The sequence below is a fragment of the Theropithecus gelada genome, chromosome 1, assembly GCF_003255815.1.
Source record: "Theropithecus gelada isolate Dixy chromosome 1, Tgel_1.0, whole genome shotgun sequence".
NCBI lineage: Eukaryota > Metazoa > Chordata > Mammalia > Primates > Cercopithecidae > Theropithecus > Theropithecus gelada.
This window is the reverse complement of record NC_037668.1, coordinates 186,450,438-186,474,927: the sequence shown is the minus strand read 5'-3', so window position 1 is coordinate 186,474,927 and position 24,490 is coordinate 186,450,438. Positions and strand designations below refer to the sequence as shown.

General features: G+C 36.0%; 1 protein-coding gene across 6 annotated transcripts in view; it reads left to right on the top strand.

Moving 5' to 3' along the window:
- Positions 1-24,490, top strand: part of TDRD5 (tudor domain containing 5) — a 95,638-nt gene that overhangs the window by 7,787 nt on the left and 63,361 nt on the right. For 5 of the 6 annotated variants that reach the window (XM_025396871.1, XM_025396879.1, XM_025396853.1 and 2 more), the window contains exons 5-6: positions 19,846-19,929; positions 22,291-22,347. In XM_025396871.1, the coding sequence (XP_025252656.1) occupies positions 19,846-19,929; positions 22,291-22,347 (141 nt within the window). Of the gene's footprint in view, positions 1-7,256; positions 7,283-19,845; positions 19,930-22,290; positions 22,348-24,490 lie in introns of those variants that run through there. The other variant, XM_025396889.1, reaches the window with a different exon arrangement.

Genomic DNA, 24,490 nt, shown 5'->3' with positions numbered 1-24,490 from the left:
TTTTTTTTTTTTTTGAGACGGAGTCTCGCTCTGTCGCCCAGGCTGGATTGCAGTGGCCCGATCTCGGCTCACTGCAAGCTCCGCCTCCGGGGTTCACGCCATTCTCCTGCCTCAGCCTCCAGAGTAGCTGGGACTACAGGCGCCCGCCACCACGCCCGGCTAGTTTTTTGTATCTTTTAGTAGAGACGGGGTTTCATCGTGTTAGCCAGGATGGTCTCGATCGCCTGACCTCGTGATCCGCCCGTCTCGGCCTCCCAAAGTGCTGGGATTACAGGCTTGAGCCACCGCACCCGGCCTTCTTGTAATGCTTTTATCTGGTTTTGGAATCATTTTAATACAGGCCTCATGTGAAATGAGTTGGGAAGTTTTTTTCCACCTATTTATTCTGAAAGAGTTTGTGTAGCATTGGTATTTGTTTTTCTTAAATATTTCATAGAATTTATCAGTGAACTAAATTGGGCCTGGAGCTTTCTTTGTGGAAAGGTTTTAAACAACAAATTCAGTTTCTTTAACAGATATAGGGCTATTTTGGATTTTATGTTTGCTTTTTTTTTTTTTTTAATGCGCCTTGGTACCTTGTCTTTCAAGGTGCTGTCCATTTCATCTAGGCTGTCAAATTTATTGAAATAAAGTTGTTCATAATGTTCCCCCAATAACATTTTAAGGTCTGTAGGGTCTGTGATGGTTGCTCCTTCTCTCTCTCTCTGTCTCTTTCACACACATATAAGTCTTGCTAAAGATTTATTCACTTATACACAGTCATGCTCCACATAATGACACTTGTGTCAACAAGACTGCATATGCAACAGTAGTTCCATAAAATTATAATAGAACTGAAAAATTCCTGCCACCTGGTGGTGATGTAGCTGTTGTAACAACATAGTGCAATGCAACACTTGTATTTGTGGTGACAGTCATATATATAGCACAATTATTTACAGTAATAATAGTTGATAATGACAATGAACAACCATGTTATGGGTTTGTGTTTTTACTGTAGTTTATATCATTAGAGTGCACTCCTAACTAAAAAAATTAATTGTAAAACAGCTTCAGGCATTTCCTTCAGGAGGTATTCCAGAAGGAAGGCATTGTTATCATAGATGATGACAGCTCCATGCATATTATTGTCCCTGAACACTTTACCACATGACAAGATCAATTTAGTGTAGCATAAGTGTAAGATGTTTATATAGAGTCTACAGTAGTGTACAATAATGTCCTAGGCCTACACATTCACCACCCACTCACCCAGAGCGACATACAACCCTGCAAGTTCCATTTATGGTAAGTGCTTTATACAGGTATGCCATTTTATCTTTTATACTGTATTTTTACTGTACCTTTTCTGTGTTTAGATACACAAATACTACTGTGTTACAATTGCCTATAGTATTCAGTACAGTAACATGCTGTACAGGTTTGTAGCCTAGGAGCAGTAGGCTATGCCGTAAAGCCTAGGCGTGTAGTAAGGTAATACCATCTAGGTCTGTGTTACATACATTCTATGTTTGTGCAACAATGCAATTGCCTAATAATGCATTTCTCAGAGTGTATCCCCATTATTAAAAGATGCATGGTTGTATTTTTCAAAGAACAGGTTTTTAGTTTTGATAATTTTTTTTATTTTTTCACTTTTTATTTCATTGATTTCTGTTCTAATTGTTTTGTAACTTCTGTTTACTTTGGGTTAATTTCCTCTTTGCTCTTAAGGTAGAAGTTTGGTCATGGATTTTGGTCCCTTTTTAATGTAAACATTTAAGGTTATAAATTTCTTCTAAGTATTGCTATAGCTACATCTCCCAAACTTTGATATGAAATTCAAATTTGATATGAAAACTCATCTTCAGGTCAAAATTTACTGATCTCCCTTTTGGTTTTTTTCTTTGTATCATGGATTATTTAGAAGTGTGTTGTTTAATATCCAAATATTTGGGGATTTTTTTCAGAGATGCTTCTGTTCTAATTTCATTGTGGTCCAACAACATAGATTTTGTTCCTTATATATTTATTGAGACTCATTATATGGCTCAATATGTTTATCTAGGTAAATGTTTCATAATTCACTTCAAAAGAATATTTTGCAATATTTGGGTATAATATTCTATAAATGTCAATTAAGTCAGTTATGTCATTGAGGATTTCTTTTTAACTGTTTTTTAATTAACTATTGAGGGAGGAGTATTGAAATTTTCAAACATAATTATAGATTTGTCTATTTTACTTTTTAGTTCAGTTAGTTTATGCTTTGCCTATTTTTTTTTCCCCACAGATTGTTGGGGTACAGGTGGTATTTGGTTACATGAGTAAATTCTTTAGTGGTGATTTGTGAGATTTTGGTGCCCCCATCACCCAAGCAGTATACACTGCACCCTATTTGTAGTCTTTTATCCCTCACCCCCTTCCTACCCTTCCCTTCATGTCCCCAAAGTCTTTGTATCATTCTTATGCCTAGGCGTCCTCATAGCTTAGCTCCCACATATTAGTGAAAACATGATGTTTAGTTTTCCATTCCTGAGTTACTTCACTCAGAATAATAGTCTCCAGTCTCATCAAGGTCACAGCAAAATGCCATTAATTCATTCCTTTTTATGGCTGAGTAGTATTCTATCATATATATATATGATATATATGATATATACGATATATATGATATATATACACACACACACACCATAGTTTATTTACTTGATTGATGGGCATTTGGGTTGGTTCCATGATTTTGCAGTTGCAATTTGTGCTGCTATAAACGTGCATCTGCAAGTATCTTTTTTGTATAATGATTTCTTTTCCTCTGGGTAGATACCCAGTAGTGGGATTGCTAGATCAACTGGTCGTTCTGCTTTTAGTTCCTTTTGAGACGGAGTCTTGCTCTGTCGCCCAGACTGGAGTGCAGTGGCATAATCTCAGCTCACTGCAACCTCCACCTCCCAGGTTCAAGCAGTTCTCCAGCCTCAGCCTCCTGAGTAGCTGGGACTACAGGCACACGCCGTCACACCCAGGTAATTTTTTGTATTTTAGTAGATATGGGGTTTCACTGTGTTGCCCAGGCTGGTTGTGAACTCCTGAACTCAGGCAGTTCACCCACCTCAGCCTCCCAACGTGCTGGGATTACAGGCATAAACCACCGCACCCGGCCTACTTTTAGCTCTTTAAGGAATCTCCATAGTGTTTTCCGTAGCGGCTATATTAGTTTACATTCCCACCAGCAGCGTAGAAGTGTTCCCTGTTAACCGCATCCATGTCAACATCTGTTTTTTTAATTTTTAATGATGGCCATTCTTGCAGGAGTAAGGTAGTATCTCATTGTGGTTTTGATTTGCATTTCCCTGATCATTAGTGATGTTGAGCATTTTTTCATATGTTTGTTGCCCATTTGTATATATTCTTTTGAGAATTATCTGTTCATGTCCTTAGCCCACTTCTTGATGGGATTGCTCGTTTTTTTCTTACTGATGGGTTTTTAGTCATGAAATCCTTGCCTAAGCCAATGTCTAGAAGGGTTTTTCCAATGTTATCTTCTAGAATTTTTATAGTTTCAGATCTTAGGTTTAAGTCCTTCATCCATCTTGAGTTGATTTTTGTGTAAGGTGAGAGATGAGGATCCAGTCTCATTCTCCTGTATGTGGCTAGCCAATTATCCCAGCACCATTTGTTTAAAAGAGTGTCCTTTACCCACTTTATGTTTTTGTTTGCTTTGTCGAAGATCAGTTGGCTGTAAGTATTTGGGTTTATTTCTGGGTTCTCTGTTCTGTTCCATTGGTCTATGTGCTTATTTTTATACCAGTACCATGCTTTTTTTGTTGACTATGGCCTTATAGTATAGTTTGAAATAAGGTAGTGTTATGCTTCCAGATTTGTTCTTTTTGCTTAGTCTTGCTTTGGCTGTGTGGGCTCTTTTTTGGTTCCATATGAATTTTAGAATTGTTTTTTCTAATTCTGTGAAGAATGATAGTGGTATTTTGATGGAGAATCCGTTGAATTTGTAGGTTGCTTTTGGCAGTATGGTCATTTTCACAATATTGATTCTATCCATCCATGAGCATGGGATGTGTTTCCATTTGTTTGTTTCATCTGTAATTTCTTTCAGCAATGTTTTGTAGTTTTCCTTGTAGAGGTCTTTTGCCTCCTCGGCTAGGTATATTCCTAAGTATTTTGTTATTTTTGCAGCTATTGTAAAAGGAGTTGAGTTCTTGATTTGATTCTCTGCTTGGTCACTTTCGGCGTATAGAAGGGCTACTGATTTGTATACATTAATCTTGTATCTGGAAACTTTGATTAATTCTTTTATCAGCTTTAGGAGCTTTCTGGAGGAGTCTTTAGGGTTTTCAAGGTAAATGATCATACTGTCAGCAAACAATGACAGTTTGACTTCCTCTTTACTGATGTGGATGTCCTTTATTTTTCTTGTCTGATTGCTCTGGCTGGGACTTTGAGTACTATGTTGAAGAGGAGTGGTGAGAGTGGGCATCTTTGTCATCTTCCAGTTCTCAGAGGGAATGCTTTCAACTTTCCCCATCCAGTATTGGCTGTGGGTTTGTCATAGATGGCTTTTATTACGTTGAGATTTGTCCCTTGTGTGCCGATTTTGCTGAGAGTTTTAATCATAAAGCAATGCTGGATTTTGTCAAATGCTTTTTCTGCATCTGTTGAGTTGATCATGTGATTTTTGTCTTTAATTCTGTTTATGTAATGTATCACATTTATTGACTTGCATATGTTAAACCATCCCTGCATCGCTGGTATGAAACCCACTTGATCATGGCGCATTATCTTTTTGATATGTTATTGGATTTGGTTAGCTAGTATTTTTGTTAAGGATTTTAGCATCTATGTTAGTCAGGGATATTGATCTGTAGTTTTCTTCTTTATTATGTCCTTCCATGGTTTTGGTATTAGGGTGATGCTGGTTTCATAGAATGAATTAGGGAGGCTTCCCTCTTTCTCTCGCTTGTGGAATAGTGTCAAAAGGATTGGTACCAATTCTTCTTTGAATGTCTTTTAGAATTCTGCTGTGAATCTGTCTGCTCCTGGACTTTTTTTTGTTGGTAATTTTTAAATTACCATTTCAGTCTCTCCATGTAGTATTGGCTGTTCAGGGTATCCAATTCTTCCTGACTTAAGCTAGGAGGGTTGTATTTTTCCAGGAATTTATCCATGTCTTCTGGGTTTTCTGGTTTATGTGCATAAAGGTGTTCATAGTAGCCTCGAATGATCTTTTGTATTTCAGTGGTGTAAATTGTAATATCTCCTGTTTCATTTCTTAATGAGGTTATTTGGATTTTCTCTCTTCTCTTCTTGGTTTATTTTTCTAATGGTCTATCAATTTTATTTATCTTTTCAAAGAACCAGCTTTTTGCTTCATTTATCTTTTGTATTTTTTTGTTGTTGTTAATTTCATTTAGTTCTGCTCTGATCTTGGTTATTTCCTTTCTTCTGCTGGGTTTGGGTTTGGTTTGTTTTTGTTTCTATAGTTCCTTGAGGTATGACCTTAAAATGTCGGTTTGTGCTCTTTCAGCCTTTTTGATGTAGGTGTTTAGGGCTATGAAGTTTCCTCTTAGCACCACCTTTGCTGTATCCCAGAGTTTTTGATAGGTTGTGTCATTATTGTCATTGAGTTTGAAGAATTTTTAAATGTCCATCTTGATTTCATTTTTGACCCAGTGATCATTCAGGAGCAGATTATTTTCCATGTATTTGCATGGTTTTTAAGGTTCCTTTTGGAGCGGATTCCCAGTTTTATTCCTCTGTTATCTGAAAGAGTGCTTGATATAATTTCAGTTTTCTGAAATGTACTGAGGCTCGTTTTATGGCCTATCATATCGTCTATCTTGGAGAAAGTTCCGTGCCCTGTTGAATGAAGTATGTATTTTGCAGTTGTTGGATGAAATGTTCTGTATATATCTGTTAAGTCCATTTGTTCCTAGGTATAGTTTAAATCCATTGTGTCTTTAACTTTCTGTCTTAATGAACTGTCTAGTGCTGTCAGTGGAGTATTGAGGTCCTCCACTATTATTGTGTTGCTGTCTATCTCATATCTTAGGTCTATTAGTAATTGTTTTATAAATTTGGGAGCTCCAGTGTTAGGTGCATTTATGTTTAGGATTGTGATATTTTCCTGTTGGACATGGCCCTTTACCATTATATAATGTCCCTCTTTGTCTCTTTTAACTGCTGTTGCTTTAAAGTTTGTTTTGTATGATGTAAGAATACCTACCCTTGCTTGCTTTTGGTGTCCATTTGCATGAAATGTCTTTTCCATCCCTTTAAGTTATGTGAGTCCTTATGTGTTAGATGAGTCTCCTGAAGGCAGCAGATAGTTGGTTGTGGAATTCTTATCCATTCTGCAGTTCTGTATCTTTTAAGTGGAACATTTAGGCCATTTGCATTCAATATTAGTTTTGAGATGTGAGGTACTATTGCATTAATCCTGCTGTTTGTTGCATTCATCGTGCAACAGTGAGGTCTGTGAGCCGTGGATACCAGCACCTGTTTAGGAGGAGGTAGAGGGTAGGGGAGTTTGCTCTTGGTGTTGTACATTCTGCAGGTTTTGACAAATGTGTAATGGCATGTATCCACTACTGTAGTATCATACTGAATAGTTTTCACTCCCCTAAAAGTCCTCTGTGCTTGTACCTATTCATCTGTTTCGTCCCTTAATCCCATGGTAACCACTGGTCTTTTTACTGTCGCCATAGTTTTGCTTTTTCCAGAGTCATATAGTTGGACTTATAGAGCATGTAGCCTTTCAAATTGGGTTCTTTCACTTAGTAATATGCATTTAAGGTTCCTCTATGTCTTTTCATGGCTTGATAATGCATTTCTTTTTGGCACTGAGTAATATTCCATTGTCTGATACTACAGTTTATCCACTCAAACTGAAGAACATCTTGGTTGTTTCCTCATAAAGTTGCTATAAACATGTGTGTGGGTTTTTTGTGTGGATAGCAGTTTTCAATTCATGTGAGTAAATACCAAGGAGTACAGTTGCTAAATTGTCGGATAAAGATATGTTTGTGTTTATAAGAAACTGCTAAACTGTCTTCCAAAGTGGTGGTACCATTTTGCATTCTCACCAGTGTTGAGTGAATGTTTCTGTTGTTCCCCATTGCTGGTCAGCATTTGGTGTGGCTAGTGTTTTAGATTTTGGCCATTCTAATAGCTGTATAGTGGTATTTCATTGCTGTTTTAATTTGAAATCCCCTAATGACATGATGTTGAACATCTTTTCATATGCTTACTTGCCATTGGGTATATCTTCTTTAGTGAGAGGTCTGTTCAGGTATTTTGTCCATTTTTTAAAAATTTGATTGTTTATTTTCTTATTGCTGAGTTTTAAGAGCTTTTTTTAAAAATAATAGTCTTCTATCAGATGTGTCTTGCAAATATTTCCTTCTAATCTGTGGCTTATTTCTCAATCTTTTGACATTGTCTTATAGAGAAAAAGTTTTTAATCTTAAGACCAGGCAATCAATTATTTCTTTCATGTATTATGCCTTTGGTGTTGTATCTAGAAACTCATCACCTTATCCAAAATCAGCCAGTGTTACCTATGTTGTCTTCAAGGAGTTTTATAGTTTTGAATTTTACATTTAGGTCTATGATCCATTTTAAGTTAATGTTTGTGAAGGGTGTAAGGTCTAGATATGTGTGTGGGGGGGGTCATTTTTGTTTTCGTGGGTTTTTTTGCAAGTGGATGCTCAATTCTAGTACCGTTTGTGAAAAGACTGTGTTTGATTCATTCGGTTGCTTTTGCTCCTTTATCAAAGATCAGTTCACTATATTTATGTGAGTCTATGTCTAGGTTCTCTAGTCTGTTCCACTGGTCGGTCTGTTCTTTCACCATTACCGTACTGTCTTGGTTACTGTAGCTTTTTTAGTAAGTCTTGAAGTTAGGTAGCGTCAATCCTCTGGCTTTATTCTTCAATATTTTGTTGGCTATTCTGGATCTTTTGCCTCCTATATAAATTTCAGTGTCAATTTGTTGATCTTCACAAAATAACTTGCTGAGATTTTGTTTGGGATTGAATTGAATCTATAAATCGAGTTGGGAAGAACTAACATCTGGACAATATTGAATTTTTCTATCCGTGAACATGGAATAGTTCTCCGTTTATTTCTTCTTTGATATCTTTCATCAGAGTTTTGCAGTGTTCCTCATACAGATCTTGTACATATTTTGTTAGATTTATACTTAAGTATTATATTTGGGGGAGTGCTAATGTAAATAGTATTTTTTTGAATTTCAGATTTCACTTATTACTGGAATATAGGAAAATGATTGACTTTTGTACATTAACCTTGCATCCTGCAACCTTGCTATAATTGCTAATTAGTTCCAGGAGTTTTTTAAAAATTCTGTCATATTTTCTACATAGATTATGTGATCTGTGAATAAGGGACAGTTTTTATTTCTTCCTTCCCAGTCTGTTTGTTTCATTTCCTTTTCTTGACTTACTGCATTTGCTAGGACTCCAGCAAGATGTTGCAAAGCAGTGGGAGGGAACACTCTTTGCCTTGTACCTGGTTAAGTATTTTTTAGGATTCCACTTTATCTTTTTTGTTTATTATCTATATTTTTCTGTTTTATAGTTTTAGTGGATGCCTTAGGGTTTTCAACCTATATTTTTAACTTATCACAATTGACCTTCATATAATATTATAACATTTCATATAAAATATAAGAACCATGGAACAGTAAATTTACATTTCCTCTCTTCCATCCTTTGTGCTCTTATTGTGATACATTTTAGTTCTCATGTTATGTACCTCATAATACATTGTTATTTTTGCTTAGAAAATGTTTAAGGTAAGTAGGAATATTTATTTTAATACTAAAATATTAAAAACACAAAAGTCAAATTTTAAGAAATTAAACATGAAAAAAACTTGTTTACTTACACTTATTTCTGATGCTCTCCAATTCTTTCTGTTTAAATTTCTCTCCAGTATAGTTTTCTTTCTGCTTGGAAAATTTTAACATATTCTCTAAGATAAACCTGCTGGTGGTGTATATTCTTAGCTTTTATCCATCTGAAAAAGTCTATTTTTCATTTTCATTTTGAAATATTATTTTTCCGGGTATAGAATTCTATCTAATTTGATAGTTTTTGCCCCCTTTTAGTGCTTCAGAGATGTTATTCCATTTTTTTGTCTTCGTAGTTTTTTTCCCTCTGATGCTTTCAGGATTTTCTCTTTGTTTGGTTTTCCACAGTTTGATTGTAGCATCCCTTGGTGTACTTTTCTTTATTTTTCTGTCTGGGATTCATTGAGCTTATTGTATCATTGAGCTTCTTGTATGTAGGTTTATAATTTTCATGAAATCTGGATATTTTGTCTTCAAATATTTTTTTCTCCTTTCCTCTTTTGGAGTACAATAACATCTATTTTAGACTGCTTGTTATTTTCTTGCAGGTCACTGATGCTCTTTTTCTTTCATTGCAGTTCTCTTTTTTTCCCCACTGAGTGCTTCATTTTTTAATTGCTGTCTTCAAACTGGTTAATCTTTTCTCTAGAATGTAACCTAATTCCATCCAGATTATTTTTCATTCAGATGTTGCATTTTTCATCTTCAGGTATTCCACGTGGGTCTTTTTAATATCCTCATTTCTTCTATTCATTATGTTAATACTTTATGGACATAAGCATATGTGTAAGGTTTATAATAACTGTTTTAGAGGGCTTGTCTAGTTTTATTATCTGTGCCATTTCCAGTTTTTTTTTTCCTATTGATTTTTTTCCCCTGACATGATCATATTCTACCACTTCACATGGTTGGTAACTTTTGACTGGATGCTAGACCATTGTGAATATTTCATTGTTGGGCTTTACATATAAATTACTTTGACTCAATTTGATCATTTTGAGTTTTTCTTTTAAGCTGTATTAGAGTGGGTGCTATAGACTGAATTATGTTCTCCCCATATTTATACATTTAAACCCTAGCCGCCGATATGATGATATTAGGAGATGGGATCTGTAGGAAGTAATTAAGGTTAGATTAGGTTATGAAGGTGGGATCCTTATGATGGGATGAACAGCTTATAAGAAGAGACACTAGAAAGTTTGCTCTCTCCACGGGAGCACCCTGAGAAAAGGCCATATAAGTACACAGCAAGAAGGTGGCCATCTGCAAGTCAGAAAGAGAGTACTCACCAGGAACCAAATTGGGTAGTACAGGTCAAATATCCCTTATCTGAAATGCTGGGTTGAGTATCCCTTATCTGAATATTTGCATATACATAATGAGATATCTTGGAATGGGATCCCAGTCTAAATATGAAATTCATGTATGTTTCATATATACCTTATATACATAAGCTGAAGGCAATTTTATACAATATTTTAGATAATTTTGTGCATGAAACAAAGTCTTAACTGTGTTTTGACTGTGACTCATCACATAAGGTTGGGTATGGGATCTTCTACTTGTGGCATCATATTGGCATTGAAAGATTGGGATTTGGGAGCATTTCAAATTTCAGCTTTTTGTATTTGGGATGTTCAACCTATGCCTTAATCTTGGACTTCCCAGCCTCCAGAACTGTAAGAAAAATTCTGTCGTTTAAGCCACCCAGTCTATGGTATTTTGTTATGGCAACCTGAGCAGACCAAGATGTGCGGGTCCAGAACAGCCTTCAATCTAGGGCTAATTTAGCCCCACCACTGAAGCATTACCTTTCTAAGGATTGACTCAATGTATTACGAAGTACTCCTACTCTGTCTAGTGGGAACACTGTTCCTAGCCCTATGTGAGCTCGGAGTATTGTTCAGCCTGTTGCTTCTTGTTTGTTTCTCCAGCCTCAAAGAACTTCTCTCAACTTGCACAGATCGGTACTCATCCAGAAACTTAAGGGAGTTCCTCTGCAGACCTCTAGAGCTATTTCTGTGCCACTCCTCCTTTTCCATACTCAATCCTGTAAATTTTAGCATCCTCATCGTCTCAAAATCTGTCTCCTCAATTCATCTAGACTGCCAGGCTCTGTTTCTGTTACTTCTTCCTACACTATCCTGAAAGCTCTCCAGGCTGTAAGGTGGGCAGGGTGTAGGAGGGCTGGGTTCAAGGCTTACCTCTTAGTTCTGCATTGTTATTCAACAGCTCTAAATCGTTGTTTCATACATTTTTCCAATTTTCTAGTTATTTATGACAGGAGAGTGGAAGCCGTAACTTTTATTTTAAATGGTGAAAGTAATTCTTAATACAGAAAACTCAGCCTAAAAGGAGTTATAGTCTTACTACCAAGAAAGAGTGTTCATGTGTTGCTTTCTTAGTAATTTTCCTATTTTTAGATTATTTTGATTTCTTTTGACATTTCCTGTGCTGAAGAAGCCTGAAACCAGCCTGTTTATCTTTCTTTGTAGGTAAGCTGACTAACTGCATGCTTGTCAAATTCTTTTTCTTTGAAATTCAGAAAGATTATCATGAATTGTTCTGTTCTTTCTCATTCTTTTCATCAAAGAAAATCTTCATTTTTTAAAATGGCTTTTGTTAAACTGACCTCCAGAAAAGTATCAGTATATGCTTCAACTCGGAGTGTGGTAGTGTCTTTTTTTCCCGTAGTTTCTGATTATATAACTCTTAGGATTCTGTGTGGTTATTAACTCAAATGTCAATCCTTGAAAGATGGTTAAGTACAAAAATTTTTTCTCATCAAAAAGCCAAACATAGAGTCTAATTGTTTCACATCCATTTTTGGTTACTGACAAAGTTGATTTTTTAATCAGCCATTTTTATTACTTTTAAGTTACTTTTAAAAAGTTCATTTTAATGTTTTCTAAGACAAGTCTCCCCTGGTTAGTCTTCTTTCAGGCTTTTTTCCTATTTTTTTCCTGAAAGTTTAGAATTGTTTTTGTAAGTTCCAAAATTTCAATGAGATTTCTTAGAATTAAGTTTAAAATTTTTGAGGAGACTTCATGCATTTCATTAAGTGTATTCGAAGAGACTTCATGCATTTCATTAAGTGTATTCATTCATTAACATGTTGTAGTTCTCTATTTATTCAAGTATTAATCTTATGCCTTTCATTGCAGATATGTAGTTTTCTTTATTAGAGTTTGGCACATTTCTCAAAATTGTATTCTTAGATATTATATGTTGTGATTTTTTTTTTTTTTTTTTGAGATGGAGCCTTGCTTTGTCACCCAGATTGGAGTGCAGTGGTGCGATCTCAGCTCACTGCAACCTGTCTCCTGGGTTCAAGCGATTCTCCAGCCTCTGCCACCCAAGTAGCTGGAATTACAGGGGTGTGCCACCACAGCTGGCTAATTTTGGTATTTTTTGGTAGAGATGGGGTTTCCTCATGTTGGCCAGGGTGGTCTTGAATTCCTGACCTTGAATGCCTGCCTCATCCTCCCAAAGTGTTGGGATTATAGGCATGAGCCACCACGCCTGGCCAGTTGTAATACTGTTTTTGCCATTAAGACTGGAATTCTAAGTGATCATGGTTTAGAAAGAAAGAAATTGACTATTAAATATTGTTTTGAAACTACCGTAGCAAACTTGGTTTTTCAATAGTTTTCCCATAGGTTTTCCAAGTAGACTACCCTATCATTTATGAACAGTAAATTTGCTCTTCCCTTTTCAGTATTTAAAGTTCTTATTTCCATTTTCTAAATTTATTGTGCTGACTAAAACTTCCAGAAAAAATTAATTATATTTCTTTTTTTCATAATTTTCCACTCTATAGAATTTAGCAGGAAGACTCTGCCTTTTAACGGTGAGAGCCAGGCAATAACGAATGCAGAGTTGAGGACATTTGCTCATGGCATGGCTCCAAGTTGAGGAGTGAGAGAGATGCAGATACACTTCTTCTGTATTTTCTTTGAGTTTCATCCTGAGTTTTGCAGCTCTAGTAATTCCTCATAGATGCAGCGTAATAACCACCGTTCACTTCCAGTTGAAGTTTTTGCCACCAGAACAATTTAAATCTTGTTCTGAGAGGGGGGTGGGTTCTAATTCCTAAACTATGAATTTTAATTTATGGTAGGACAACCACTACATAATTATCAGACCTCACATAATCCTATTTGCAAAAACTGCATCTTTCCATTTCTTCAAAACTGTAGATCTATTAGTTTGCTAGGTGTCTACAAGTTTATGTTTTTATGTGCATAGAAAAACATGTAACAAAGTTAAACTTTTTTCTTTTTGATCATCTGTATCTTTTGTTCTTCCATAGTGAACATGCATCATTTTTGTCACAAGAAAATATTATTAAAATGAAAAAAAGTTTTTCCTTTGTAAAATGAGGATCAGAATATCTTCACTTTCCTCCTGCAAGAGAAACAGGCTGGCTTGGCCTTTTGTATCCCACTCCTGCCCATTGCTTTATTTCACAAAGCAATTTGTTAGAACAGTTTAAGGCCTCTTTTGAAAGGCATTCAGTTTTATTTTGACCTCTTGAGAGGGAATTTAGAGGAGAAATGAACATTTTAATGGGTGAATAGCGTATGGATTTAGCTATACTTTCTAGTGGGTGAAGCCTCAGGTGCTGTGTCCAGCCCAGGCCATCAGAATTTTCTGCATTGTGTGTAGTTCTAGACCACAGATTACATTGCTTTCCGTTAATAGGTGTTTACCTTTAAGAGTAGCAATTTGTCAAGGAATAGAGATCTTGCGTTTCTAGGATCTCTAGCCTTAATACCATTTAAGAGTACACCATCCTGCCAGGTGCAGTGGCTCATGCCTGTAATCCTAGCACTTTGGGAGGCGGAGGTGGGCGGATCACTTGAGGTCAGGAGTTCAAGACCAGCCTGGCCAACATGGTGAAACCCCATGTCTACTAAAAATACAAGAAGTAGCTGGGGTGTGGCGGCACGTGCCTGTAGTCCCAGCTACTCAAGAGGCTGAGGCGGGAGAATCTCTTGAACCCAGGAGGCAGAGGTTGCAGTGAACCGAGACTGCACCACTGTGCTGCAGTCTGGGCGACAGAGTGAGACTTTGTCTCAAAAAAAACAAAAAAAGAGTACTCCATTCTACCTGTTTCCTGCCCCCTCTGTCTTACAGATTCAAGACCTTATTGTAACATTCACCATGAGATTAAGGTAGATAAACTTGGAGTTACAAAGAAATACCTTCTCATCTAAATGAAATCAGGGTGGTCTCAGTTTGCACGTAACTTTTAATTTGCACCTAAACAATTGATAGTTTTTACATGAATTAGATGCTTTGCTTGGCATTGCATATAAGAGGTGAAACATTTTATTTCACCTGATAACCTGACTCAACTGTAGTTCAAGAGTATCCTTGATAAATAATTGGATATATTAAGAATTCTCAGAAGGAACTACTCAGTGGGTTAATTAATGCAGTTCTCTGGGGGTTATATTCTCTGGCCAACTTAGAGTAGCTGTTCTATAGCTATTTTCCCACAAGTTCAGATGAAGTATTTAGTATGGCAGATCAAATTCCATCCTGCCTGGCTTTTAGTCAAATAAGTCAGACCCTACATAATCCTATTTATAGGGTCTTAGTTCTGGCTGCTGTAACAAGCTACAACAAACTGGGTGGCTTGTAAACAACAAACATTTATTTTTCAACATTCTTGGAGGCTGAGAAGTCAAAGATCATGACTCTGGCATATAAGGTGTCCAGTGAGAGCCTTCTTCCTCATTCATAGATAGAGGTCTTGTGTACTCACAAAGCAGAAGGGGCAAGGGATCTCACCAAGGCCTCTCTTATAAGGGCACTAATCCCATTCACAGCGGCCTTTCCCTCATGAGCTAATCACCTCCCAAAGGCTCCATCTCCTAATACTATCACCTTGGGGGTTAGGATTTCAACTTAGGGATTTGGGGAGTGGGGGTAGAGAGGGATACATCTATACTATAGCATATACCCAACAAATACTTAAGCAGCTGAAAGCACTGCTGCTGTATGTTTCTGTGCCAGTTTTGTGATCTTTGTAAGAAATGTATTAATGTTTTCCCATATGGCCAAAAGGTCTGAAGTATATTCATCTGAGATGTAACTTCTGTTTCTTTCTGCTTTTAGCCTCGTGCATCCTTTTTCCAAAATGCATTCATCATTAGATGTTTCTAAATTATCCAGTTGTCTGTTTTTAAATTTGTTATTACAAAAGTAATATAGATTGATTACAGAAAACTTGCAATACAGACAAGCACAGAAGAAAATAAAAATCACCTGTGTACTCTTATCACGTGAAAATTTGACTTAAAAAATTAAAATCATTCTGGTTCTTAGTTTGTGACCTGCTTTTTTTCCGCTTATGCATTGTTAACGTGCCACATTATTAAATATTCTAATGCAACATAATTTTAACTGATGGTATGATGTCCGTAATTTAACTTATAGCCTAAGTTGGGCATTTGCTCTATATTCAGTTTTTGCTATTAAAAATAACCTTATGATGAAAATCTTGCTCAAGTATGTGCACATCTCTGTTACTCCACAGGATAAATTTCTAGAAGAGCCATCACTGATTGAAAGGAATGTTTACTTTTAATGGCTTATCCTGTATGTGGCTAGGCTGTCATCCATAAGAATTGTTTCATTTGACACTCGCATAGATTGTGTGTGTGCTCCTTTCCTTGTACCTTTGCTGTTACTCCGTACAAATGGACAGTTTCCTTCAGAGATCCCTCCCCACTCACCTGCATTGCCTTTGATACCTTCAGGCATCCTTTTGTGACACTCGGGGGAGGGATGTTTAAACATATTTTTAATTGACGAGTAAAAATTTTATGTATGGTACACAACTTGATGTTTTGATGTATGTATACATTGTGGAATGGCTAAATCAAGCTGTTTGACATGTATTACCTCACATACTTGTCATTTTTTTGTGATGAGAACACTTACAATTTACTCTTAATTTTCAAATACAAAATATATATATATATATATTTTTTTTTTTTTTGAGACGGAGTCTCGCGCTGTGTCGCCCAGGCTGGAGTGCAGTGGCGCGATCTCGGCTCACTGCAAGCTCCGCCTCCCAGGTTCAGGCCATTCTCCTGCCTCAGCCTCCGAGTAGCTGGGACTACAGGCGCCCGCCACCACGCCCGGCTAATTTTTTGTATTTTTAGTAGAGACGGGGTTTCACCGTGTTAGCCAGGATGGTCTCGATCTCCTGACCTCGTGATCCGCCCGCCTCGGCCTCCCAAAGTGCTGGGATTACAGGCTTGAGCCACCGCGCCCGGCCTCAAAATATATTTTTAAGTGTAGTCAACATGATACACAATAGATCTTCTGAACTTACTCCTCCTAACTGAAATTTTGTGTCCTTTGGCCAATGCCTTCTCAGTCCTCCCACCCCTTAGTGTCTGGTAACCATCATTTTACTCTGTGTCTACAAGTTTGACTTTCATGCACTTCCCATATAAGTAAGATCATGTGTACTGTGGGTTTTTTTCATTATAATAATTGTAATTACATATATTTATGATCAATTCAGGTCTACCTCTGCAAGTTCCATGAGGACAGGGACTGTATCTAGTTTATTTACCTCTGTATATCCAGCACTTAATACGGTGTGAAGCACATAGTATGATCTTAGTGCATATTTGTTGAATGAATAAGTGGGTATTTTTAAAATTTTATAATTTGATGGGCAAATAACTGTATCTGTTAATGTGTATTTATTTGAGATTCAGCTTTATGCTTTAATTTGCTACTTAGTCTTCTATTTTATTGCCTATTCATGTTTTGGTTCATTTTTCTGAAAAGTATATCTTTTTGATTCAAAGCTCTTTCTCTTCTGTGGTCCTATAAGCTCCTATCTGAATATAGTGTATTTTGTTACTTTCCATCTTCATTTTCTAGTTCTATCTCATTAACTTGATTTATTTCCCATTCTTCATGTTTGATGTACAGGCATCTGACACTAAAAGCATTGTTGAAATCACTGATTACCTCCCAATCTTACTTTTCCCTTCCACATTATAACTTCTGCCCTCTATGATTGTAGATATCCCCAACTTTTCCTGGGCTTTAAAAAATCTCCACTGCATTCAGTTTAAAGTCACCTTAATTTAGACATTTTGCTTGAGATAAACTTTTTTACTTTTTTCAGAAGCATTCTATTCCTAGCTAAAAGTTCATCATTTTGCTCATCATTTTGCTATCTTAAACCTGAGATTGGCAAATATCTCCTCTTGTAGACTACATAGTAAATATTTGAGGCTTTGCAGGCTAAATGTTCTCTGCATCTACTAAACACTGTCCTTACAGCGCAAGAGCAGCCATGGGCAATACATGAATGAGTGAATATGATTGTGTTCTAATAAAACTATGGACACTGAAATTTGAATTTCATATTATTTTCACGTCACCAAATAATACCTTTTCCCACAGCCATTTAAAAATATAACCATTCTTAGCTTATGGGAAGCACAAAAAGAGGCCATAATTTGCTAACCTTTGTCATAAGCCATGATCCAGAGAGACACATCAAGTCTGTAATCACCATCCTGCCATTTACCTCCCAGTTTTCCAAACTTTTAGAATTGATTAAAAAATAACAAAAGCCTCTCTGTTCCATGGTACTTTTGTTTCCTACACAGAATTTGAGGTCCTTGAGGCTGTTTCTGGTCTCATCATTCATCCCTGTAGAATCCTTCCTCTCTATTGTCTTTCCTAATTTCTGTGGATTCCACCTTTGTCATATCCCTTCTTTTTCTATTCTCTCCCAGCACCCCAGTTAAAACTCTTGCCTAGAGAGTTGCAGTGGTTTCCTAACTGGTTGTTCACCCATCCAATCTAATTTTCTGTTGCCAGATTACAATTCTGATAATCTCTCTCCCTTGCTAAAAATCTCTAGTATCAGTATCTCTGTTTTTTGCCTGTATAACCAAGAAAAACTTCTTAGCTTGGCATTTAAGGTATTCTGTAATAGGACATTAATCTACCTTTCTAGTTTTTCTTTCACTATTTCCCTAATGCCTTAGGCGAACTATTTTATTCAATTTTCTTTATGAAGTTCCTTCTACCTTCAGTGTTCTCTCTACCATGTCTGTCTGCAGAATTCTCTCCACCCTGCAAGGTCCTTACAAAAGGAAGCCTTCTGTGTATTTACAGCTTAATGGTACTTACAGCCTTAGGTTATAGATGTTTATGCGTTGATCTCACTTTCCTACGTAATTGTAAGTGCCTTGAGAGGAATTACACCGTCAAAGGTAATCATCTTTTGTCCCTGAAACACCTAGCACAGTGATAATTTAATACGTTATTGTTATCGAATCTGCAAATGGCGGGAGAACCTTGGGATGGAAAGATCAGTTATCTTTAGAAAGATTATCTTACTGATCACTGGGAGACCTTTAGGGGAAATTATCGCATGGCAACTACAGAAGAAATGAGAATCTAAGACTAAGGGCTAGGACCTTTTGTTAAAGCTAATGATGTAATAATCATAGGTATCTAATCCTCTCTTTCCCAGACCCATGGAAATGCCCAAGAAAATGTGAAAATAGGGGAAAACCCTCAGAAGCTTGATAGGGAGCCATGCACTTGCCAAAACTTGGAGGGGTTTCCGCTGAATGCTGTGCCAATGATATTGGATGAAAAGAAGAGTAGTCAGTGCCAGAGGGAGAATCCTGCAATGGTAAGCGCTGCTTGCCAGGGGAGCAGGCAAGGGTCATGCTCACACCATGTGCCACACATTATGTTATGCACTCTTTGTGCCTCATCACATTTAGTTTTCTTGTCAGCCTTGTGAGAGATGGAGATTGTCTTCATTTTTCGGGTGAAGAAACTGAGACCTAAAAGGGCACACAGTTTGTAAGTTATGTCAGGCCAAGTAAGAGTAAGAAGAAAGACCAAAAGAAACAGTTGAGAAGGAAAAAGTATTAATAGTGATTATGTCTGGGTGGTAGGATTTTAGGTAATTGGTATTTTTCTTTATATCTTTGTGACTTAACTTTTTTTTTTTTTTTTTTTCAGTTATCAACTTTAATGTCGACTGAACATAACTCCACAATCTTTCACTCTGCTTTAGTTCTCCTGCTGTGGCTCTTCACTGGACCTTGGCTAAATGGATATTCTCCCTGCTACTTTCTGATCACATCCTCCTGTCCTTCCAGCTTACTTTTCAATTATTCCCATGCATGATTATTTTATTTTAGTGGGGCCTCTGTATGCCATTGAATTCTCTCTACTAAAATCCTCAGACTCCTACTGTCTTAACTCAGATTCCTCCTGTCCTCACTTCCTACCTGCTAAGTTCAGGTTATCATCCAATATTTCCTTAACTTTATTTTCCCACTTTTTCTACTTTCTGAAATGTCTGACCTCCCTCCTCTTTCCTTCTACTTTCAGGAGTGGGCCTTGCTGCTGAACTCAGAGAATGCAGGAGCTATCAGATATTAACTGTCTGTACTTCTGACTCCACATTCACAGAGCCTTTCTTTGTACCCTTACCCTTTCCCCCACTCTCTTTGCTTCTATTACAACAGAAAAACTTTTCCTTCCTGCCCTTTAGGGCCAGTTGTCCCACCATCCAGGAACGTTCCACCATCCCATCTCTTCCCTGCATTAGGCATTCATTAAGTATGCTTTGTAATAAACATGGAATACTTTCATAAATAGAAAATTAGTAACAGTTCTTTCTGGGTAAGAATATGGGATTGAGTAATAGACTCTAGAATAATTGTGTTAGAGAATGTTAGTTAACCTAGAAAATTCCTCAGCATTTAGTTTCATAATGATTCTATCTAAGTGTATTTCATATGGTATGAAATGTTACAGTTCCTCTTAAGAACAGTATTTTGTCTATTTAATTACAATATGTCTCCTTTTATACATTTTTTCTTTACATACTGTTTATATCTACCTTTGACTTTCTTTGGGCAGGGGGACTATGACTTGACTTTTTTTTTCTTTTTTCATAGCTGGAGAACACATTCAAATCAGTTATTGCACAAATTGGACCTGGAGGAACTATCAGTTCAGAACTAAAACATAAGATAAAATTTGTAAGTAATTTCTGTTTCTGTGAGACAATAATAATAGATTTATAAATTTATATATCATTTGTGGTTGAGTTTGTCTGCAAGTATTAGTTTACATCTAATCTTTTCTAATATACTGCAAACTAAGTGACAATTCTTTTAGAATAAGAAAAAGAAACAAAATACGCACTCCTAAAAATTTTTAACGTAAAACTATTTAGCAAATAAGTTCTTCCATAAGTTCTGTCTTCCTTTCCTTCTTCCCCCCATCCCAATAAATCACTGTTGACAAACAGTTCAAGATCTTTCCAAATGCCAATTTTATAAATGTACATTAAATATTATTCTAGTGTGTGGCATCCCATTATATTGATGTACCCTGTTTCATGTAGAGATCCATGATTGATTAAAGTTTTGGTGTTTTTATCTTTGGCTGTGGAAAAAGTACTCCAGTTAATGTCCATGGACATTTTTCTAGAAGTGGAATTGCTAGTCAGAGGCATCTTATGTTTTGATTATAAATATTACTAAATTGCCCTCTAAAATGCTTGAACAAATTTATACTCCCACTGACAGGTGTTATTATCCAATCACATTGTTTTAGTTTATCTCTTGATTTTCACATTAAGCATCTTTTCATATGCTTAGTAGTCATATATAATTTTTATGTGAATTGCCTGTTTATGTCATTGGTCTTACTTGTTTTGCCTTACTAATAAGGGAAAGCTCTTTGGTGTTATGTATTGAGCCAAAGAGTTATGTACTCTTAAATTTTTGGTGGGAGCTGTTAATCTTGCTTCAAGTAATCAAGGTGCTATTACAACTTGTACTGCCTTATATTATTCCATTTCAACTGTCATGATTTTACTAGGAGAGATGTAAAAACCTTGATGCATTCAGGCCCTGTTTTTGTCTGTTTGTCTAGACACTTGAGCAAGTGTCCAATCATTATTTGTTAAAGGATGTTCAATATGACTTTTTTTTTTTTTTTTTAAAGAGATGAGGTCTTGCTCTGTCACCCAGGCTAGAATGCGGTGGTGCAATCATAGCTCACTGCAACCATCAACTCCTGGGCTCAAGCAATCCTCTCGCATCAGCCTCCTGAGTAGCTGGGACTACAGGTGCATGCCACCACACCCAGCTAATTAAAAAGGTTTTGTAGCGACAGGGTCTTGCTGTGTTGCCCAGGCCTGTCTTGAACTCCTGGCCTTAGGCATTCCCCAACCTCAGCCTCCCAAAGGCTGCGTTTACAAGAGTGAATATGATTTTTTTGTGGTACCAAAAATTAGAGAAAAATTAGGCATTAATTTTAAAGGATTGGTTATTTATCGATATTGGATATTCTCCAAACTAGGGATGTCATGTAGCTTATAAGAAAGTTTATGTATGTCTCTCTTAGTTTACATGGAAGTTTCTCCTTGATATATTGTTGGACTTTAAAAGCAGGTTTTAGAGAATAGTGTGTTTAGAATTGTTCTTTCATATAAAATCATGAATAACATGTGTACACATACAGGGGTTTCTGAAAGGATGTTTCTTTAAACGTAGCAATGGCTGTCTCTGGGTCACAGGATTTTGAAATAATTTTTACTTTATATTTTTCTGAAGCTTGAATTAGAATTTTGTATAAAATATATCTGGAAAAATTTAGAAAACAAAGATTTTTATACTTTATTGGGATCGAGTAAGTCTACTTTCAGGAAATTATTCTAAAAATCGTTGAACTAGTGTGCAAAACTCAGGCATGAGGATAATCATTGCAATATTTGGGATGAAAAATAAGAAACAAAATAGAAGATCAAATAAATTTAGGTGTCTTTAATATTTTGAAATATCTGTGGCCAGTAAAAATGTTTATGTTTTTACTGACATGGAAAGATGTCTTTGGTATGATACTTAAAAGCTGGCTATAGAAATATTGACTTATTTTAATATTAAATAGATATTTTGATGTTCATTATGGACAATAATGCTGTTTACAGATCTTATTTTTGCTTAACTGTATTTTCCAAAGTTTTTTGTAGTGTTTATTGCATTTCTTTTCTAGTAATTAAAATGATTGAAATTGTGCTATAGGATGTTTTATGTGAGCTGAAGTTAAATGTGTTAGCTGAGCTTAAAGAAGTGCAGGAATTTCTGAAGAGTTGTGGTATTGCAATATCATGTAATAATGATTTCTCAACTGTGTAAATGTTGGAAATCACAGTCTCTTTTGTTCTGATGTTTTTTAAAACTGGAAAATCATTTTTTAAAAAACAATGTAATATGACTAAAATTCATTTAATAATGTTACTTTTTCCTTTGTTATTTGTTTATATTATTTTAATATTGTATCAGTCAGCATTTCAGTTGTGTCTATATTGTATTTCACTTTCTATTTATTAGGTTGTATCTAAGTTCCCAGAGGGTTTGTTTATTTCTAAACTGCTTGGAGAGTATGAGGTAAGTGTTTTGCTTTTCCCCAACCCTAATTTTTTATGGTTTATATTTCTTGTGATAGATGGAAATTTTGTAGCTACTCCTTGGATTCTCCAGGTCTATACTCTAAAATGGAAGCATTTTGTTTTGCATTTTAGTGCCTTTATTATGAGACTTGAGAATATGATATTTAACAAATAGTTGATTATGTATAGGAAGGATATTTTTACCACTTGTTGTTACAATATTATTAGAATAAAGATTATCTCATTAATGTCTGACAGTATTATACCAAGTGTCAGTGGGGATACAGAGAAGCAGAATACCTCATACACTGTGTGTGGGACAAAATGCTCTTAGGGAGCACTTTGGCATTATCAAGTAAAGTTGAAGGTGTGCACCCTCAAGGATCCAGTAGTTCCACTTTTACATTTGCACTCTAGAGAAACTCTTGCACATGTACACATGAAGACGTGTAAAGAAGTGCACAGCACAACATAGGAACAAATGAGAAACAAACGGTCATCAGTAGGATAGTGGATATTGACATTTATACAATGGAATTGTATGTAGTAGTATAAAATAAATCTGCTCTGCAACATGGATGATTTTTAAAACCATAATATTGAGTGAAAAAAAATCAAGTTGGAGAATAATTCAGATAATGCCATATATCCAGTTTTTAAAAAGATAAGTCCTATACATATGTTAACTGTGTGCCAGGCTCTATTCAGAGCATCTTCCATATTGGGATATGTTCGTTTTGTTTTCACAACAAATAGAGGCACAGAGAAGTAACTTGCTTAAACATCAAACATCTGGTAATAGGTGGAGCCAAGATTTTAACCTGGGCAGTCTGGCTTCAGAATTCTAACTCTTAACTACTGTGCCATGAAAACTGTAGGATATTTATAGGTAAAAACATAGATACTGTGAAATAGTATAACCTAATGGTTAAGATACATAATTCTATGTGCTATCTTATAGACAATATGTTAGGTCAAGATAATACCTACTTTATAGAGTTTTGTGAAGTTTAAATGACTTAAAAATGAGGCACTTAGAACAGTGTCTGGCACATAAGCTCTGCTCAGCTCTCTGCCTGAACTTTAACTGCACATGCTTGGGGCAGACATAGAGCAGCCTCTGTTCTTTTAAGGCTGAAAGAACTGAAGATATTTCAGCTGTTGCCCAACACAGGGTGGCAGATTTTGGATTGAAGTTCAGCCAAACTTAAACAATACTGTCCAAAGGAGCATAAAAGATTCCAGATTCTCTACAATACATCTATCATGATGCCTGGAACACAAACCAAAATTACTAGATATAGTAAGAAACAAGAAAATGTGACCCTTTGACAAAGAGAAGGTAATCAATGGAAACTCTGAGATGGTGCAGTTATTGAAGTCAGCAAAAAAGGTTTTAAAGTAACTCTTTTAACTATATTAAAGGATATAAAGGAATATGTATTCAGAGTGAATGAGCAGATAAGATATTTCAGTGCAGAAAAAGAAACTATAAAAACGAAGTGATTTTCACAACTTAAAATATCTGAAGTAAAAAAATTCACTAATACATTGAAAATGGCAGAAGAAAGCATTAGTAAACTTCAAGACAGATCAATAGAAATTATCCAATTTGAAGAACAGGGAAACAAAACAGAACTTGAGTGACCTGAGACCTGTGGAATAATACCAAATGGTCTAATGTATCTATTAATATAATTGGAGCCCAAGAAAGCACAGCAGAAATATATTTGAAAAAATAATGACCCAAGTTTCCCAAATCTTGTGAAAGAAGTTTATAAATCTAAGAAGCCCAGAAAACCCCAAACAAGTAATACAGAGAAAACCTTACATAGGCACATCATAGTAAAAATGCAGAAAACCAAATATAAGTAGAAAATTCTGAAAGCAGCCAGACTAAAAATAACACACTTCATACAGGAGAACAGTGATACAAATGATGGCTGACCTCTTGAAGCAATGCTAGAAGACAATGGAATGACATCTTTAATGTACACAAAAGAAAAGTACTGTTAACCCAATATTTTATATCCAGTGATAATATCAAGAATGAAGATGATAAGATAGACATTTTCAGGTAATCAGAATTGCAAGCAGACTGATACTATAAGAATGCTAAATAACATTCTTCAGGCTGAAGG